Source organism: Schistocerca serialis, chromosome 2 (genome assembly GCF_023864345.2).
Source record: "Schistocerca serialis cubense isolate TAMUIC-IGC-003099 chromosome 2, iqSchSeri2.2, whole genome shotgun sequence".
NCBI classification, from domain to species: domain Eukaryota; kingdom Metazoa; phylum Arthropoda; class Insecta; order Orthoptera; family Acrididae; genus Schistocerca; species Schistocerca serialis.
The window spans coordinates 973,205,005-973,227,182 of record NC_064639.1 but is presented as its reverse complement, the minus strand read 5'-3'; the positions used below and the strand labels follow the sequence as shown (position 1 = coordinate 973,227,182).

The 22,178-nt window shown below is 42.9% G+C and overlaps 1 protein-coding gene across 1 annotated transcript in view; it reads right to left on the bottom strand.

Moving 5' to 3' along the window:
* The window catches only part of LOC126458376 (uncharacterized), a 146,064-nt gene that overhangs the window by 53,340 nt on the left and 70,546 nt on the right, over nucleotides 1-22,178 (bottom strand). Inside the window, exon 4 of the mRNA XM_050095351.1 lies at nucleotides 9,926-10,058. Within this exon, the coding sequence (XP_049951308.1) occupies nucleotides 9,926-10,058 (133 nt within the window). The remainder of the gene's footprint in view (nucleotides 1-9,925; nucleotides 10,059-22,178) is intronic.

Sequence of the window (22,178 nt, the reverse complement as noted above, 5' to 3'; positions counted from 1 at the left end):
TAAAGATTTAAAATCACTTACTCTTTCCCAGAAAGGAGTCCAGTATCCAGCAACGCATATTTTCAATAAGTTACCAGCAACCATTAAGAGTTTAGTTTCAGACAAGGCACAATTTAAACATAATTTAAAAGAATTCTTGGTGGCCAACTCCTTCTATTCCATCCATGAGTTTCTCAACAAGTGCAGTAGACAATTTTAATGAAAATTTATTATACTTTAATTTTTGACAGTACTTGGTTGTAACAGCCAAGTAACTACCTGCTGTGTGAATGATGGATGTATGGAAAGCAGATGTAAGTCTTAAGTCTGTAAATAGTGGAAGTTTAATTTTAAATCTTGTACATAATCTGACTGTTCTTAACTGAGGATCACTGAAATGAATAATTTACTTTAATTTTTGACAATACTTGGTTGTAATAGCCAAGAAACTAGCAAATGTCTGAATGATGGATTTAATGAAAGCAGATGTAAGTATTAAACCTGTAAATATTAGAAGTTTAAATTTAATTCATGTACATAATTTCACAGCTTATTGACGAGAATCATTAAAATTAATGAAACTCAAGTTTTTCTAATTACATTTTTGTAATGTGTTTATCTGACATGTTCCACACTCAGGAGGATTCCCTCTTTTATGGGTCTATGGAATGAATAATTAATCTAATCTAATCTAACCCACACCAGTACAACACAATGCATGCACCCCTGCATGCTTTCATTCAATCATTCTGGCGGTAACACTGGTTATTAATGCTCTAACATTTCTCATTTGTAATGGCTTGTCTCACGCTTACATTAACCTGTGAACTTGCAATGTTAATCAGTTAAATATGTTACCGAGACAAATGTATTCCCGAATTTTTGTTACTCTACATTAATTATTTTTTGGTCCTGCGATTGTTTCCCGTCAGCGTATTTCAGAATGTGATGAAATATTTGACGACTTAAATGGAGAGCTGATTAAATCAGAAGAAAGTGCGCAAAATTACGAAACAAATCGTGCTAAATCGATCAAGACCAAAGCAAAACCAAGTAAGCGACAAATATTATCATTTGACACCAAGTCTTTACTTCGTGCTTGGGGAATTCAGTAATACCAAAGAGATTTGTTACAAGCTACATAAGATTTATGATGTTCACTCGGCCGAAAACATTGATCTCTTTAGGCACAAATTTCATGAGAGGTGCGTAAGGAGAATCTGGTGCCCATCTAACCAAATTTGATGAAGTACGAACTTTACTTTCTTTGTTAGTCACGCCGATCGACGACGCACGATTTTTGCGAACTTTGTCCAAAATGTTTGGCATAGTTCACCTGCTGAAGCGGAAACACGTAATAGGTTACAAAAACAGTGATTAAATTATGAGCTGAGAATGAGAGATTGTGATTATGAAAGTGTTGCTAGAACAGTTACGTCGAAAATGAAGGTTAACAGACTGCAACAAAGGCGCCTTGGCAAAGTAGCTCACTTACCAAAATGCGCCAGCGATCAAATGAGTGTACCATCGTAGACAAAAGAGAAGCAAGCGCTATGTTGTCAACTAGTATAGCGCCTGTGGAAAGTTCAAGAAGTTGTAGTGACAAACATACTTCAAAAATTGAGAAAAAAGGATTAATGGTTTTCTATCAATGTAAACTAACTGGACTGTGGAGATTGGTACACTGACGATGGTATGGCTCATTGCAAAACAAACGAGCGTGATTGTTACACTACGTATGAACCATCTGAAACTTCAAGGCAGAAGGACAGTGCCAAAACTGGTGAGTGCAAATAGAAGCATGGTACAGGTCGGAGTGATGTGCAGGTATTCACTAGGCAGAAATGGACAGAGCCTCATTTTTAAGTTATCCAGTTCTGCACAGAGGAATCCTGAAACTTATTTTCTGTTAAGAAAGAAGCATAAAAAGAAATGATTAAAAACAATGGCAAATCATGGCTGTTTTTCATTCACAATATTGCAACTGCAGTTGCGTCATCGTTTGGGTGTGAAGGTCACCAGACCACTTCCTTCTGTTGTTGCTGAAACTGACAATACTTTACAGAGATGATATGGTAAAAAAAGGTCTTCATAATAACATGTACACCAGTTTTTGAAGGATCATTGTCTAGAGACAGCGATTCCTAGCAGCTTTTGTCAGGGGTGCCTCTAAGGTAAACTTCTTCGGTTGGCTATTGGGGAAAGAGTGCAGAAATCCATTAAACCTGGAGAATTAACTTATGCAGATGTTTTTGGCCCATAGGAAGAAAATTATCTGCAGGGTCATCGGTACTTTGATGCTTTTAAGAATGATTTTTCCAGTTTCAGGGTTACGAATCTTTTGCAACAGGAAGATGAAATTAAAGGTAATTTAACACTGCTCATTAAAATGATAAAGACTCAGGCTTAAGTTAATGAGAACGTATTACGTACAGACGGTGGCAAGGAGTTACATAATAAAGATGTAAGTAAGTTTGCTGACTCAACTGGACTGAAACATTCAACTGCTCTGCTATATACTCCTCAGCAGACTGGTGTTGTCTGGAGGGAAAACAGATTCCTTTGTGAGAGGGCACGTGCTTGGCTCTGACCTGCTGAATATCTGTCAAAATGATTGTGCGGCGAGGCGGTTTTGGCTGCATCATACATTCTGAATCGAACTGGACCCACAAAAATTAAAGATAAAACTCAAATGAGATATTTTTTAAGAAATATGGTCTTTTTGATAAACTGGTGATATTTGGAGCAGGATGCTATGCCTGGGTGCCAAGGCAAAAACGTAAGAAATTTGGTGCTAAATCGTCAAATGGATATGTTGTGTGTGTGTGGGTGTGTGTGTGTGTGTGTGTGTGTGTGTGTGTGTGTGCGTGTGTGTGTTTGTGTGTGTGTGCAAATAAGCAAAATTCAGCTGCAAACAATTAAAGAAACCACTAGTCAAGAGACTAAAAGGCTGTTGACATGTCAGATGTAGATGAAGGAAGATGTTACAGAAACTGAAAGCGAAAATGTTGATACTGAAGAGGATGGGCAACGAGATTGGGTGAAATAAGATGTAGCTCTATGTGACGGAAATGGTATGACACTAAGGGACATGTTGAGAGCAACTTTCAAGCAATAAGTGAAGACAAAAGACGCCACAATTCATGTTGACGGCGAAGTTCGAAGACACCATTCGGTGACTGTGAAAAATAATCACCCAAAAATGATACTTCTTTGTGAGACACCAAGGCATTATGGAGGTCCAGTTCAGTCAGAAAATTCTGAAGAATGGAGGAAAGCAATATAGGACGAAATGAATGCTTTGAAAAAAAAATAAAAAATAAACATGGAAACCAAGTGAAACTTCCTGGCATATTAAAACTGTGTGGCGATCCAGGACTCGAAGCTGGAACCTTTGCCTTTCGCGGGAAAGTGCTCTACCAACTTAGCTACCCAAGCACGACTCATGGCCTGTCCTGACAGCTTTACTTCTGCCAGTACCTCGTCTCCTACCTTCCAAACATCACAGAAGTTCTCCTGCGAAGCTTGCGGGACTAGCAATTGTGGACACATGGCTAAGTCGCAGTCTGGGGAACTGGTTTCAGAATGAATTTTCGAGCCATGTCTCCGTAATACTCTTTGTTCCAGGAGTGCTAGTACTGCAAGTTTCGCAGTATAACTTCTGTGAAGTTTGGGAGGCAGGAGATGAGCTACTGGCGGAGGCAGAGCTGTGAGGAAGGATCGTGAGTCATGCCTGGGTAGCTCGGTTGGTAAAGCACTTGGCTACGAAAGGCGAAGGTCCTCGGTTCGAGTCCAACACATAGTTTTCATGTTCCATGAAGTTCCATATCAACACAGACTCCGTTGCAAAGTGAAAATTATTCTGGAAACACGGGACCCAGCCTAAAAAATTTAAACATTTAAGATGACTGAAAATCGACAGGTTTTTGCTACAAAAGTAAAAGAAAATAATGAAGTGGTTCAGTATTTGACTCAACTGGTGGCAAAAGAATAATGTACTGGAATAAATTACGTTGACATACTTAGCCCTGTAGCAAGATCTGAAGCAATGAGATCCCTGTTGAGTGTTGCAATTCAATATGACTGGCATATAAGGCATTCTGATGTGAGGGCGGCATTTCTGAATGGTGTTTCGAAGGAATAAATCTGCATGTATCAACCAGAGGACTTTGGTCATGGTACACGACTTGTGCGTAAATGACTGAAGAGTCTGTATCGTTTAAAGCCAGCCTCAGAATGCTGGAATGTATGTCCTGTTAACTTTTTTACTGAATGCAATTTATGGGAGAGCTGTTCAGGTCCATGTATGTTCTACAGCGAAAAAATGGTACTGCTGTTGGCTAGGGGCTCTACAGCGAGGTGACAGAAGCCGTGGGATAGCTCCTAATATCGTGTCGTACGTCCTTTTGCCCGGCGCAGTGCGGCAACCCGACAGGGCATGGACTCAACAACTCGTTGGAGATTCCCTGCAGAAAAACTGAGCCATCCTGCTCTATAGCCGTCCATAATTGCCAAATTCTTGCCGGTGCAGGAGTCTGTGCACGAATTGACCTCTCGATGATGTTCCACAAATATTCGATGGGATTCAAGTCGGGTGATCTGAGTGGCCAAATTATTCTCTCAAATTGCTCAGAATGTTCTTCAAAACAATTGCGAACAGCTGTGGCTAGGTGACATGTTTGGGAACAAGAAGTCAATGAATGGCTGCAACAGTTCTCCACTTAACGAAACATAACCATTTCCAGTCAATGATCGGTTCACTTGGACCGAAGGACCCAGTCCATTCCATGCAAACACAGTCCACACTATTATAGAGACAGCACCAGCTGGGTGTGTGGCTTCGTTGTGTGTGCTTCCCACTCAAACCCTACCATCAAATCTTAGCAACTGAAATCGGGACTCATGTGGCCAGGCCACGATTTTCCAGTCATCTAGGGTCCAACCAATATGGTCACGAGTCCAGGAGAGGCGCTGCAGGCGATGTCGTGCTGTTAGCAAAGGCACTCGTGTCAGTCGTCTGCTGTCATAGCCCATTAACGCCTAATTTTTCCGCACTGTCTTAAGGGATACGTTCGTTATGCGTCTCAGATTGATATGCTTGTCTGTTACCATTGACAACTCTACCCAAACGCCGCTGTTCTCGGACCGGTGCCTCAAATTTTGTGCCTCACACTCTTGACTCTGAGGATCTGGAAATATACACTGAAGGACAAAGAAACTGATATAGGCCTGCGTATTCAAATACAGAGATACGTAAACAAGCAGAACACGGCGCTGCGGTCGGCAACGCCTACACAACAAGTGTCTGGCGCAGTTGTTAGGCCGGTTACTGCTGCTACAATGGCAGCTTATGAAGACATAAGTCAGTTTGAACGTGGTATTATAATCGGCACACGAGCGATGGGACACAGCATCTCCGAGGTAGCAGTGAAGTGGGTATTTTCCCGTACTATCATTCACTAGTGTACCGTGAATATCACGAATCTGATAAAATATCAAATCTCCGACATCGCTGCGGCCGGGAAAAGATCCTGCAAGAACGGGACCAACGACGACTGAAGAGAAAAGTTCACTGTGACAGCAGTGCAACCCTTCCACAAATTGCTGCAGATTTCAACGTTGCGCCATCAACAAATGTCAGTGTGCGAACCATTCAATGAAACAGCATCGATATGGGCTTTCGGAGCCGAAGGCGCACTCGTGTACCCTTGATGACTGCACGACACAAAGCTTTACGCCTGGCCTGGGCCCTTCAATTCCGATATTGGCATTTTGATAATTGGGAACATGTTGCCTAGTCGGACGAGTCTATTTTCAAATTGTATCGAGCGGATGGACTTGTACAGGTGTGGCGACAACCTCATAAATCCATGGACCCTGCATGTCAGCAGGGGACATTTTAGGATTGCGGAGGCTCTGTAATGGTGCGGAGCGTGTGCAGTTGGAGTAATATGGGACCCTTGATATTTCTAGATACGACTAAGACAGGTGACACATATGTAGGCATCCTGTCTGATCACTTGCATTCATTCATGTCCATTGTGCATTCTGATGGACTTCGACAATTCTAGAGGGACGATGCGACACCCCGTACGTCCAGAATTGCTACATAATGGCTCCAGGAAGTTTCATCTGAGTTTAGACAGTTCGCTGGCTACCAAATTCCCCAGACATGAACATCACTGAGCATATCTTGGATGCCTTGCAACGTGCTGTTCAGAAGAGATCTCCACCTTCTCGTACTCTTACGGATTTATGGACAGCCCAGCAGGATTCATGGTGTCAATTCCCTCCAATAGTCCTTCAGATATTAATCGAGTCCATGCCACGTCGTGGTGCGGCACTTTTCCGTGCTCACGGGGGCCCTACACGATATTAGGCAGGTGTACCGGATTCTTTGGCTCTTAAGTGTAGAATTCCCTAACGATTTCCGAAATTGAATGTCCCATGCGACTAATTCCAACAACCATAGCGCGTTCAAAGTCTGTTAATTCCCGTTGTGAGACCATAATCACGTCGGAAACCTTTTCACGTGAATAACCTGGATACTAATGACAGCTCCGCCAATACACTGCCCTTTTATATCTTGTGTACGTGATACTACCGCCACCAGTATATGAGCATATGACTATCCTATGACTCATGACCTCATTGTATTGATGCGACAACTAAACTTATTGAATAGTCCCCTAAATATTTTCAGATAACTGAGGAAGAGGTTGATTAGTTCCTGGGCTGACAAGTCGTTAAATTTAATAACTGTATTCAAATAAATCGTTCTGCATATGTGACGAAAATTCTATACAAATACGGTATGACAAGCTTAGCACCTGCTGCTTCGCTCGCAGAGGCGTCAAAAAAAGGGGGTGAAATCTAGGTAAGAGAGGGTGTGACATGTCATCGAAGCCACTGAGCAGTACTGTAGTGAAATTTGCTGCTAATGTGACATCATTAATCCTCCTTATACGACACGTGAAGCGCTGAGCTGTGACCTTTTGTTCGCATGTGTCAACACCTTGCTTATCGTCGAGCCCAAGGGAGATATCGCAGGGCGCCATGTTTTTACATCATTAGAGAGGAAGATTGTACGCACTTTTGAGCCAAATTTCAAACTTCCACATCGCAATGGGTTCGAATTGCGAGGTTTCGAAAAAGTGATCCCTTAATTCTATTACGCAATATAGTTGGACTGCTACAAGGCTTTTACACACATCAAAAAATATTTTGCATCACCCGGTTCCTAGAACTAGCCCCTATTAGACGGAGGGGGTCCGACAGCCGATCACTTACAGTCATTCCACCAGGAAGGAGGTACACAGCTCGTGTTGTCTGTAGTTCAACCATGCCTAGACTGTCGATACCGAGGTTCGATCGCGTCCGCATTGTTACTTTGCGCCAGGAAGGGCTCTCAACAAGGGGAGTGTACAGGTGTTTCGGACTGAAACAAAGCGGTGTTGTTCTGACATGGAGGACATACAGAGAGACAGAAACTGTCGATGACATGCCTCGCTCAGGCCGCTGCAGTGGATGACCGCTACCTACGGATTATGTCTCGGAGGAACCCTGGCAGCAACGCCACCATCTTGAATAATATGAAGAAGAAGGTCTTCATATAGTTAAGGCTAACCGACCATTGACCTTCTCCGTCTGTGCGGATGCACACGCATTGCCCGAACTCTTACGGGACTCGGTAAGATTGTCTGTCGCGAGTAATGAGTGTAATGGGCAGGGGCCCTAGGAATGTAGTGTGTGGACATTAAGTTGGGAATGTGGGTCTCACGGGGAGTGTGCAAGGGATAAATACCTGCAGTCGCACCATCCTCTGTGCCCTCCGTGGCTCATATGGGTAGAGCGTCTGCCATATAAGGAGGAGATCCCGGGTTCGAGTCCCAGACGGGGTACACATTTTCAACTGTCCCCGTTGATGTATATCAACGCCTGTCGGCAGCTTAGGTTGATTTAATTATCATGTTGAATAATGCTTTTCGTGCCGCCACAGGGTGTCGTGTTACGACTCAAGCTGTGCGCAAGAGGCTGCGTGATGCGCAACTTCACTCCCTACGTCCATGGCGAGGTCCATCTTTGCAACCACGACACCATGCAGCGCGTTACAGATGGGCCCAACAACATGCCGAATGGACCGCTCAGGATTGGCATCACGTTCTCTTCACCGATGAGTGTCGCATATGCCTTCAACCAGACAATCGTCGGAGTCGTGTTTGGAGTCAAACCGGTCAGGCTGAACGCCTTGGTCACACCGTCCAGCGAGTGCAGCAAGGTAGAGGTTCCCTGTTGTTTTAGGGTGGCATTATGTGGGGCCGACGTACGCCGCTGGTGGTCGTGGGAGGCGCCGTATCGGCTGTACGATACGTGAATGCCATCCTCCGACCGGTATTGCAACCATATTGACAGCATACTGGCGAGGCATTCTGCATCTACATCTACATCTACATACGTACTCCGCAATCCACCATACGGTGCGTGGCGGAGGGTACCTCGTACCACAACTAGCATCTTCTCTCCCTGTTCCACTCCCAAACAGAACGAGGGAAAAATGACTGCCTATATGCCTCTGTACGAGCCCTAATCTCTCTTACCTTATCTTTGTGGTCTTTCCGTGAAATGTAAGTTGGCTGCAGTAAAATTGTACGGCAGTCAGCCTCAAATGCTGGTTCTCTAAATTTCCTCAATAGCGATTCACGAAAAGAACGCCTCCTCTCCTCCAGAGACTCTCACCCGAGTTCCTGAAGCATTTCCGTAACACTCGCGTGATGATCAAACCTACCAGTAAGAAATCTAGCAGCTCGCCTCTGAATTGCCTCTATGTCCTCCCTCAATCCGACCTGATAGGGACCCCAAACGCTCGAGCAGTACTCAAGAATAGGTCGTATTAGTGTTTTATAAGCGGTCTCCTTTACAGATGAACCACACCTTCCCAAAATTCTACCAATGAACCGAAGACGACAATCCGCCTTCCCCACAACTGCCATTACATGCTTGTCCCACTTCATATCGCTCTGCAATGTTACGCCCAAATATTTAATCGACGTGACTGTGTCAAGCGCTACACTACTAATGGAGTATTCAAACATTACTGGATTCTTTTTCCTATTCATCTGCATTAATTTACATTTATCTATATTTAGAGTTAGCTGCCATTCCTTACACCAGTCACAAATCCTGACCAAGTCATCTTGTATCCTCCTACAGTCACCCAACGACGACACCTTCCCGTACACCACAGCATCATCAGCAAACAACCGCACATTGCTATCCACCCTATCCAAAAGATCATTTATGTAGATAGAAAACAACAGCGGACCTACCACACTTCCCTGGGGCACTCCAGATGATACCCTCACCTCCGATGAACACTCACAATCGAGGACAACGTACTGGGTTCGTCTCCATGGACGATAATTCGCGCCCCCATTCGTCACTGGAACAGGCAAGTAGCTAGCAGTGGTGCGCAAACTCCCCTCTCCCACACACACCATAAAGTGGCTTGCGCCCTGTAGACGCAAATTTTTCTATGCGAATGCTCGAAAAGTGCGTCTTCACAGACAAAGATAAAACAAGTTCCATTGTTCCTTTCCCACTATCTGACTCTGAAAAATAAACTCTTGTAACAAATGTTTATTACTGTTATTGTTGTTAGTATTATTATTATTGACATTTAAGTATATTATTGGTGTACAGTTTTCTTTGTGAGTTTTTCTTCAAAATGTTTGTTCGTTTAATGACATGGTAGGATCAAATGTTATTAAGAACTAAAAACGATACAGTAAAAAATAGTAAATAAATAATAACAAACATCACGCTATGCGTAAGCTGGCCTAGTGATGCACTGCTGTGTACAGACAACCATTCGGTCACGCCAGTCTTGAAAAAACAAGTACATTACTAAAATATATTTTAAAAAAGCAAGAATTTCGTCTGAAATTACCTGCATGTGCTGTCTCCATTCTGGATCGTCTATCGTCGCTTCAAACCCACCCCATAGGGAAAACTTTGGCACCACAGTGAAGATGGCCTCGCCTCCTGGTGACAACAGCTTGTGGATATTCTGTATGGCTCGTCTGAACAAAAAAGTGTTTCTAAAATTATTTAATGGGTCCAATACGAAAGAAATATGTACGAGTGAGATAAATACTAAAAATTAACTGCTTCTGTGTACCGTCAACGAGCTGCTGATATTGAAAACAGTTCTGGTTAAGTGGTGTAAAAGGGAGCATGACTTTAAATGTGAGTCTCTCCTTCTATGTGAGCACCACACAAACCCTGTATGTTCGTGTGTAATATCTTCCTTTGTTCAGTAGGCACCCCTTGCTCCGTTGCAGCTGAGTTTATGAAAGTAACATTTTTAAGTTATATGTGTAAATAGTCATTTATCAGTACAACATTTCCTGAATAGTTGAAATATGCTTAAGCTAAGCTTTTGTTTATGAAATGAGATAAGCTAAGTGTATGAAAGAGTATGCTTTTGAGATAGGTAACATTTTAAGTTATTTGTATAAATAGTTTTTTATCAGTAGAACATTTCCTGAATAGTTGAAATATGTCGAATTAAACCTTTGTTTATGGAAAGAGATAAAAAAATATTTTCCAGTTTTCGTCCAGTTTCACTTTTGCCAGCCTTTTCAAAAATTTTAGAAAAGGTAAAATACAATCTGCTTCGTAACCATCTGACAACAAATAATATATCGTCGAGGTCTCAGTTGGGATGTCTAAATGGTTCCTTTATTAAGAAGGATATCTACACAAGCAGCGAGAATGTACTTAATTCATTAGACAATAAATTACAGGCTGGCGGTATATTCTGTGATCTACGAAAGGCATTCCACTGTGTAAACCACAATATTTTTAAGTGAATTAGAACATTACTGGATAACAATAAATCATGCAAACTGGTTTAAATCCCAATCTCTCACAGGAAACAGTGGTGTCATCAGGAAAGAGTCATGTATAGACCCATTAGGCATCATCCAATTGGGAAGTAATTACATATAGTGTCCCCACAAGTTTCCACCTCACGACCCTTACGTTTTCTTGATCTTTCACCTGTGTCGTTGCCAAGTTTATTTTGTTTGCAGATGATACAAATATTGTATCAAGTAGAGTTTTAGAAATATCTTTTAATGAAATCTTTGTAGACATTAATAAGAGGTTTCCTTCCAATTCCTTGTAACTATACTTTTGAAAAACATAGTACTTGTAGTTCAGAATTGGTAAGAGGTTTCTTGCCAGAATATACTTAAGATACAAGTACAAACAGAGAGAAGAAGTTGACAGTGTTAAATTCTTAGGATTACAGTCTGATGACAAATTTACCTGGGAGGAGAATACCTCAGATATGCTGTAGCTGGTAAACAAATTTGTAATGCGAATGTTGTCAGACATTTGTGACATAAAAATAAAGAAAGCTAGCTATGTTTACTGTCAGTCCTCAGTGTCACACGGTATTACTTTTGGGGGTAACTCATGTAGTCAAATTAAATTTTTTCTGGGCCCAAAAACGTATAATAAGAATTATGTGTGGTGTGAAATGAAGATCATCCTGCAGAAAACTGTTTAGGAAAGTGGAGATACTAACTGCTGTTTCCAGAAATATTTAATTCTTAATGAATTTTGTCGTATACCCTTTGTCAAAATAACAGCTCAGTTGATGGAATAAGAATAATCTTCACAGAGATATAAGATCACGTTATTTGGTCTAGAAAGATATCCTTTATTCAGGAACACACATTGTCAATGAACTGCCAGCTGTCAAAAAAGTTTAACTACTACTAACGTTCTGTTTTAGAGAATCCTAAAGCAGTTTATTGGCGGCAACTCCTTCTTTCTTAGTAGAACCAACTGATGTGTATACGTTACTAATACTATCAAATAATATGAGTATTAGCACAATCTGTCTTCGATACACTATCAGTGCCGTAATGAGATCAGTGTGTTGTAACACGTTATTTCTTTTTGGCCATGGATAGGGTAAGCATTAACATTTGCACATCTACATCTATGTCTACGTGATTACTCTGCTATTCACAATTAAGTGTCTGGCAGAGGGTTCAATGGACCACCTTCAAGCTAGGTCTCTACCGTTCCACTCTCGAACGGCACGCGGGAAAAACGAACACTTAAATTATTCTGTGCGAGCCCTGATTTCTCTTATTTTGTCGTGATGATCATTTCTCCCTGTGTATGTTGGTACCAAAAGAATGTTTTTGCAATCGGAGGAGAAAACTGGTGATAGAAATTTCATGAGAAGATCCCGTCTCAACGAAAAACTCCTTTGTTTTAATGATTGCCACTCCAATTCACGTATCATGCCCGTGACACTATCTCCCCTATTTCGCGATAAGGCAAAAAGAGCTGCCCTTCTTTGTACTTTTTCGATGTCATCCGTCAGTCCCACCTGATGCGGATCACACACCGCTCATCAATACTCCAGAATAGGGCGGACAAGCGTGGTGTAAGCAGTCTCTTTAATAGAGCTGTTTCACCTTCTAATTGTTCTGCCAATGAATCGCAGTCTTTGGTTTGCTCTACCCACAATATTATCTATGTGATCGTTCCAATTTAGGTTATTTGTTATTGTAATCCATAAGTATTTAGTTGAATTCACAGCCTTCTGATTTGTGTGACTTATCGTGTAATCGAAATTTAGCTGATTTCTTTTAGTACTCGTATGAATAACTTCACACTTTTCCTTATTTAGGGTCAATTGCCACTTTTCGCACCATGCAGATATCTTATCTAAATCATTTTGCAAGTCGTTTTGATCATCTGATGACTTTACAACACGGTAAATGACAGCGTCATCTGCAAACAATCTAAGACGGCTACTCAGATTGTCTCCTATGTCGTTAATATAGATCAAGAACATTTAAATATTTTGTGACAAACTATTTATTACCTTTAAATGGAAATATATTGAAGATTTTTTTTTCTTCTTCCAGAGACATGAGGACCATTTGACTTGGAAAAAAGGAAGACTGGATTTTACGCCCCGTCGACATCGTGGTCATTAGAGATAAGAGCATAAGCTCTGATTGTGTCAAGGATGAGAAAGGAAAGCGGTCTTGCCCTTTCAAAGGAACCAACCGCACATTCTCCTGGAGCGATTTAGAGAAATCACGGAAAACCTAAATCTGGATCGCATCCTCCCGCACTCCACTTGAAAGATGTGGAAGGTACATTAGCATAATTGTATATATTTATTGTGTATACTTTTTTTCTGACAAGCTCTACATCCTGGAGGATATTCTCACGATGGATCTACTGAAATGAAAGGTACACTTAACGTAATCTAAATATCTTTCTTTCCCGCCAGATATTTCTTGCTTCTCGAAGTCTCTAGCAAAAAAATGGTTCAAATGGCTCTGAGCACTATGGGACTTAACATCTGTGGTCATCAGTCCCCTAGAACTTAGAACTACTTAAACCTAACTAACCTAAGGACATCACACACATCCATGCCCGAGGCAGGATTCGAACCTGCGACCGGAGAGGTCACGCGGTTCCAGACTGAAGCGCCTAGGCCGCACGGCCACACCGGCCGGCGAAGTCTCTAGCAGTTGCAGTTGAAAGGTACCAGTGAACGTGCAGTAAACAGTGGTGGGGAGAGACAATCGCAAGACTGCAGCATTAATGAATGATGTCTCCATCTGTTATGAATTGGGCGTGAGTTTGAGGCTCGTCTCGCTGACTACAAGAGGCGCAGACTGTCTTTGCTGTAATCACACAGCGTCCATATCGTCATAAACTGTTGCTGTATGTTAAAGACAGTGATTTCTTGTTAAATAATGTGAATTTAGCATGGTCGAGTCACATTAATGTGACCACCGCCTTTGTTCGACGTCAACGAGTAAGAATTACTCACAGACGGCAGATGGCAGCACTAGCAGTGGAGGATATACAAGGTAATACAAGGTAATTATTTCCCCAAGGTACAAAATCTAGAGACTGATCGATGAGAGGATACGGAACAAAAGAAGGTCTAATGAACTTATATCCGGAAATGCATGCTTTCTATGCTAGAGACCATTTATTCAATCATATTTTGTTACAGACTGCGGCCTAATACGCGCTGTACCATACAGCCACAGTTACAGTATGCATTGGGCCCACCTAGAGGGTGGTACTGTTCCTCATACGACATGCCATAGCGCCCTCTCCTGGCATAGTAATTGGTGACGCTGTGTCCAGTTCACTTCCCTTGCTGACTCACCTTGTAGTGGATGTGATACAATGTTTTACATGATGGTTCTGCATTCGAATCGAGAGCTTGCCGACATGGTGTTTACTTACGGAAAGGCAAATGGCATCATGCAGCGAGCAGCGAGGTTGTATCAGGAGGCCTGTCCCCGCCGACAACAACCACAGCATTCAACGTTCCCAACAGTGTTTCGCCGTTTGTTTGAGACAGGATCATTTCAGGAAGCAGGAAACCATAAAGGACGTGCCCGAAACGTTCGGACACCAGACTTGGAGGAAAATGTGATTAAGACTGTGGAAGGCGACCGCCGTGTCAGTACCAGGCAGTTGGCTGCTCAGTACAGGGTGAACCAGACGACCGGGTGGAACATTCTCCACGACAATTGTTACTACCCTTATCACTTATAGAGTGTCTCAACACCATCAACATTTGTCTTCAAATAACAGCCACGGTGTCCAACCATGCCATCATATGACAAACTCGCAGTGTAGAAGGTTACTAGCGACAGACTTACCACATCGGAAACAGTTTTGTCACTGGTTTCTTCACTAGGCAACCACGATTCCGGGATTTGTGTCATCCATCCTATTCACAGACGAGGACACCTTTACGCAGATTGGTATCGTTAACTTTCACAAAAGCCATCTGTGGGATAATATGCAGAACCCCCATGGTATGGTGACAGCGAATCATCGGCATCCGTACAACCAGACCGTGTGAAGGGGGATATTTGCGACCGTATATTTGGACCAGTCTTCCTTCAACATCACCTAACAGGCCGGAACTATCGGTGTGTCTTGCGGATGACTTTGCCTCCCCTGCTGGAAGAAGTGCCATTGATGATTCGAAGGGCTATGTGGCTGCTATATGATGACGCTCCAGACCACTTCGCCGGTAAGGTCCAGATGTATCTCAATCGTTCTACCATGGTCGATGTATCGGACGAGAGGGTCCAGTTGCGTGGGCTGCTCGTTCACCTGATCTCAACCCGTGCGATTTCTGGTTATGGGGCCGTCTCAAAAGAGTATGCAGGGCCCAGTCCAGATGTGGAGACGTTGGAGCAGCGTATTCATGCTACCTTTGACACCTTTCGGATGCAACCTGGCCGATGTGAACGTGTGAGACAGAACATGGTACAACGCATACGCGCATGCGCTGGGACACATGGAAACCATTTTCAACACGTACTGTATTGGCTGCATGTTAAGGGCGTATTAGACAGCAGTCTCTATAACAATGTTTGATTGAATAAATGGCCTCTAGCGTGGAAGGCATGCTTTTCCAGATATAAGTTCATCAGACGTTTTTAGTTCCGTATCCCCTCATCGATCAGTCGCTAGAGTTTGAACACGGTGGAGAAATCACCCTGTATGAGGCTTGTCGGGCAAGGGGGGGTGGGGGGGGGGGGGAGTCGTTGTCGTAATGCGTAAACAGAGCGATTTATCTGACGTCCAAAATGGTACGATCATTGACTTTCGGGCCAAAGGGGGAAGCATTTCGGAAACGGCTACCTTAGTAAACTGTTCATATGCCACAGTGATTAAAGTTTACCGTGCAAGGTGAAATTGCGCAATACAACACCGGCGCCGAGGCAACTGTGGTACACCACAGGACATGGATGACAGGGGTGAACGACGGCTGCGGAGACGTGTATGGGCGAATAGAAGCGCAACCGCTGAACAGCTTGAAAGTATCTAACCAAAATTGTATCCTTTTTTGTTTGTGAAAGTATCAATGGTAAGATTGTTCTAAATTAATTATTCAACAAACCTGCATCTGACTTCGTCTGTGAACTTGTTTCTTGCACTCCTCCATTTTGCCAGAAATACAACATGTATTTGACTCAGCAATCAAGTTTAAGAGAATAATGCCGTTTGTGCAATGGCATTAAGATGGTAACTTTTGGCTCTGATGTTCACTTAATGAAATTGTATCTTTACTTGAATAATGCCAGTTGCGCAATAGCATAAAATTAGATATTTGAAATAACTTTGCTCTGATAACGTTAGTTATATCAAAATCGATTCCAAACCATGAACTGCACATATATATTGCATAGAGGCCTCATTTTCTTTACGTTCTTTCATTGGTGGGTAATTTTACTTTGCTTCTCATTTTCATGTTCAATACAAACAAAGGATGTGGATTATGATTCAGGCTGTTAGATTTAAACACAATGTTGATCTCAATACATATATTGTTAAAATTTTAAGTCATACACAAAACCTACAATTTCCAACATTTTTGTAGCACGAATCACTCTTACAAAAATTTTTCAAAACGCTTCCTGTGTCGAACCTTAGACATACAAATCCTAACTCTGAACATTATCTAACAAAAACCAATTTGAAATCATTTCATATCTTCTCTCATTTATGTGCTAAAATAACTGCACAGCGAGCGCGATTCCTACCTTAAAGCTGTCTGCACACGTCTGCTTCCTCCAGGCACCTACCTGTGACTCCCCGGTTTTTTATTGCGCGCGCCCGGCTCTCTTAACCATCAAAGATCCTCTCACTCAAATATATTATACTCGTTCCCCCTTACGGTTGGCAACTACTGACTTTATTTTCTGGATCTACCCTGATCAGCCCATACCTTTCAAGCTGACCGGCCGATGAACCGAGGAGCTACCAAAAGTAATTGCCCAACCACAGTTCAGCGAGCGTTGCTACGTACAGCCCTCCACAGCAGGCGACTGGTTCACGCACAGATGCTGACTGCTGTCGATCAGCGACGAAGGCTGGAATTTGCACGCCTATAACACAACTGGGCGTCCAGTGAGTGGCGACAGGTGGCCTTTTCGGACGAGTCATGTTTATTTTGTCGGACATATGGCTGTTGGCGTGGACGACGTGAAATGTCTGAAAGCAAATTTCTTGTGACAATGGTCGGAAAGATCCGGGCAGGAGTAGAAAACGTTATGGTCTGGGGAATGATTTCGTGATATTTCCTGGGTGACCTCGCATTATGCAAGGCACAATGTATCAACACAAGTGTGCATCTCTCTTTGGGTGCCATGTCCATGATGATGTTGAGAGAACTGTGAGACTGTGGATGCGGAAACAGAGTATCGACTTCTTCCGTGACGGCTTCAGAAAACTTGTTCATCACTGGCAGAAATGTATCCAATTGGCTGGAGATTATGTGGAAAGGTGAATATTGGTAATAAAGATCACATTCTAAGGATTATTTCTGCGTTTGATTTATTAAAATATTTCCATCTAAACCCAATTAACGAAGGCGGAGGCATTACTTTTCATTCAACCCTCGTAAATAAAATTTCCTTATTGATTTTCGATCTTACTGCTCGTAGCTCTGTCTCAAAATGGCTAAAAATGTATCCTCCAGAGAGATTGGAGCCGGGAACCAAAGCAGTGCCAGCTTGCCAGGCAATGACATTATGTTACGGCCAGCAGAATACTGCAGCATTTTGCTCTCCCTTATTGCTCCAGTTCTGGCTAGGGCAGATAACCTCGCAATGTGAAAGACGAAATTAATTGCAATTTCTACATCGAATGACTTTCCTAGGATCGAAACCATGAACTGATAACTTTATTTCACACCTTATATGAAACTCACTCAGATTATTTAATGGAAGTTATATGAATATATCAAGCGAATTTTTTAGGTTAATTCTGCGTCATGCAGGAAGTAACTCGTTGGTCTCATGGTTGCGAAACATATCCTTCGTTGTTACCTAGATTCAGTAATACTTCTAGCAGGAAATACCAGCCTTGTGCAGTCTAGGAAGTGACTACAGTTTGTGTCTCAAAGGTTTGGCGGCCGAGCACCGAAATACCCAACATATACGTCGATGAGCCTTATTCAAAAAGATCTGCGTCATATCTCATTTCGTTAGTATTTAAAAAGAATTTCTCCAAAAACGCAGCGACTTATTTCCGCCTGGCATGTTAACCGTTTGTAACTTTCAGAGGAACATCGTGGGTGGCGAATTTTGGGTAAAACCTACACATTTCTCTGGTTGCCATGTCAAAATTTGCTTCCTTTGCCAAAACAAAGCGGAGTTTACAGTCTCATCTTGCTAACATGCTGTGCAGCCACAATTGTGAGAGAATTCTGAAACAGTGCTTTATTAAGTTTATTAAGTGAGGAACTGAGGAAAAGCAAAGTGAGTAGCTTATCAAAAAGCACATTCTCGGTCCAAAAAGCGTGTAATGTCTTCACATATGATGTTCCAAAACCCGTAGCATTTCTCATTTCACCAGCTATCGATGACCCATAAAAATTACATTCTTTCACCGTAAAAGTCTATAGTTATTGCTATAACATGGTAGATACTGAAGTTTTACATAATAATAATGTGGTAAAATACACTCCTCTTTATATGCTATCATATGCCAAAATCTCATTTCCTACATGCAGTTTGGTATTCCTCAGGAAAGTGGCATCTACCAGCAGGATCTGTATTCTTGCAGATTTAGTGTTGTGCTTGTGTTAAAGCTTGAAGACGAACTGTCGCATGTTGCGTTATTATGTTGGTTTCTTTGTCAGTTGGATGCAGACTCTTAGATCCACAGTTTTTATTTTTTTCTGATGCAGTCTGGTTCGCCCTGTTGTGCCATGTGAACTCAAAGAACATGCACCGCTGTGCATCAGAAACTCCGCTTCAGTACTCGGAGCCAACGGCTGTATCATTTTAGGGACTGATGACCCTGTAGTTTGGTCCCTTTACTCCCCGAACCAACCAACCAACCAACTTGGAAGAGCCGTTGAATAATCTCAAGACTGGTGTTTGGTGCTTAATGTCTGGTGTCCGCACGGTAAAAAGATTCTTTCACCAAAATGTTAATGATAACCGGTGTGTGCAGACACTATTTAATACACATTTGGACCAACTCACAGAAGATGAACGGTATGGGTATTTTCGGCTAGACGGAGCAACAGCTCCCACCGTGTTGACGGTCTCGTCACTAGTGCATGAGGTGTTCGACGAGGAGATGACCGTGAGCCGAGGCAGTGCAATCCCGTGGCCACCTCGATCGCTTCAGCTCTCTCCCCGCGATTTTTACCAGTTGAGTCAGGTGTACTATTTCCTCCATCACTGAAAGTGCTTCAGCAAAATACTGAAAATCCTACCGAGTAAGGTGGCTCAGTGGTCAGCACACTGAACTCGCATTCGCGATGACTACGGTTCAGATCGGCTTCCGGCTTTCAGTATTTAAGTTTTCCAATCTAGGAAAATGGCAGGATCGTTTCTATCTCATGGCCGCATTTCTTCCACATTCTTGTAACATTCCGACCTTGTGCTACGTCTCTAATGACCTCGATGTCGACGGGACGCTTAACCCTTTTCTTCCTGAACACACTATTGCAGTTATTGCTACGCGTGTCTCACGGTTTCTTAAATCAAGCACAGCGCTGCATCGATGTTAATGATGGCCATTTCCAGTATCTTCTGCGATCAAATGAAACTATATGGTTCCAGAGACATTTTCAGGTCTCAAACATCTATGATGTATATATGCAGGCTTAAGTGACGAATGAGAATTTGTAACGAAGCAACCTTTCGAACCCAGGTCTCCTGCTCATTACGCAGATGCGCTAACCACTACGCCACCCTGGCACAGTGTCTTTGCAAAACTGCATGGATTACACTAACAAATTTTCATTCATTTCAATCTTCATATTCTCGTATACATCATAGATGTTTGAGACTTGAAAAAGGCAGCCCGTTGTGGCCGAGCGGCTCTAGGCGCTTCAGTCCGGAACCGCGCTGCTGCTACGTTCGCAGGTTCGAATCCTGCCTCGGGCATGGATGCGTGTGATGCCCTTAGGTTAGTTAGGTTTAAGCAGTTCTAAGTCTAGCGGACTGTTGACCTCAGATGTTAAGTCCCATAGTGCTTAGAGCCATTAGAACCATTTGAAACTGAAAAAGTCTCTGGATCAAATAGTTTTGTTCGCTCAAAGTAGCTACAGCTGGGTTTCGTCAGGATCTTCCGTTTCGTTCGATGCTGTGGTGCTATTCCAACACAGTTGGCGAGCCCCTGCGTTGCTGTTTGAGTTTAGGGGGGAACACCCAGTGCTGTGAAGCGTGAATGGGAATTTGGATTTAGGAGGGAGGCGTGCTAGGGTAGTCCATGCAGCTGTGTAAAGCCACTGTGACACGCTGCCTAGTGATCTGGAGACCTGGGTTCGAATCCCAGCATTGGTGCAAATTTTCATTCGTCCCTTCAGTCCGCACATCGTCTGTGATGTTGAGAGGCAAGGCTCGGTTCCTCGCCAATCTTACAGATTACAGCTCTTACACGCGTCCTTTGAGCAGTCGATGGAAGTGGACATAATCGATGTGTTTATAGTAATGGAGACAATTAGTAATTAACTAGTGATGTGGAGATTAAGGCCGTGAATTGAAATTCTCCATGTTTCCACAGTGAAATTTTCACTCTGCAGCGGAGTGTGCGTTGATATGAAACTACCTGGCAGATTAAAACTGTGTGCCGGACCGAGACTCGAACTCGGGACCTTTGTCTTTCGTGGGCAAGTGGTCTACCATCTGAGATACCCAAGCGCGATCCAGGCCTGTCCTCACAGCCTTACTTCCGCTAGTACCTCGTCTCCTATCTCCCAAACTTCACAGAAGCTCTCCTGCGAACCTTGCGGAACCAGCACTTCCAGTAGAAAGGATACCGCGGAGACATGGCTTAGCCACAGCCGGGGGGATTTTCCAGAATGAAATTTTCACTCTGCAGAAGTAAGGCTGTGAAGACGGGTCGTGAGACGTGCTTGGGTAGCTCTGATGGTAGAGCACTTGCCCGCGATAGGCAAAGGTCCAGAATTCGAGTCTCTACATCTACGTGATTACCCTGCTATTAACAATTAAGTGCCTTGCAGAGGGTTCAATGAACCATCTTCAAGCTGTCTCTCTACCGTTCCATTCTCCAACGGCGCGCGGGAAAAACAAGCACTTAAATTTTTCTGTGCGAGCCCTTATTTATCTGATGATCATTTCTCCCTATGTAGGTGGGCGCCAACAGAATCGGAGGAGAAAACTGGTGACTGAAATTTCATGAGAAGATACCGTCGCAACGAAAAACGCCACTCCAATTTACGTATCATTTCTGTGGCACTAACTCCCCTATTTCGCGATAGCACAAAACGAACCGCCCTTCTTTGATCGTTTTCAGTATGATCCGTCAGTCCCACCTGATACGGATGCCACACAGCACAGCAATACTCGAGAATAAGGCGGATAAGTGCAGTTAAGCAGTCTCTTTATTCGACCTGTTGCACCTTCTAAGTGTTCTGCCAATGAATCGCAGTCTTTGGTTTGCTCCACCCACAACATTATCTATGTGATCGTTCCAATTTAGGTTATTTGTAATTGTAATCCCTAAGTATTTAATTGAATTTACAGCCTTCAGATTTGTGTGACTTATCGCGTAATCGAAATTATCGGATTTCTTTTAGTACTCTTGTGAATAACTTCACACTTTTCTTTATTCAGGGTCAATTGTCACTTTTCGCACCAGTCATATGCCTTATCCAAATCATTTTGCGGTCCCGCACACACTTTTAATCTGCCAGGAAGTTTCTGTATTACATGTGCTTGAGAGATTTGACTGTTATGTAGTTGAAACTAATGAAGAACCTTTCCAGTGCGTTGGGTGGTTACACTGTGCTCGTAGGATCATTGAGAACTGTGCTGTCGTAAATACATTGACTGGTGAGAGAAGTGACGCACCCGGAAAAGAAGGGGCAAAAGAAATTGCTTTAGACGGTATGTGATGTTACACTCCTGGAAATTGAAATAAGAACACCGTGAATTCATTGTCCCAGGAAGGGGAAACTTTATTGACACATTCCTGGGGTCAGATACATCACATGATCACACTGACAGAACCACAGGCACATAGACACAGGCAACAGAGCATGCACAATGCCGGCACTAGTACAGTGTATATCCACCTTTCGCAGCAATGCAGGCTGCTATTCTCCCATGGAGACGATCGTAGAGATGCTG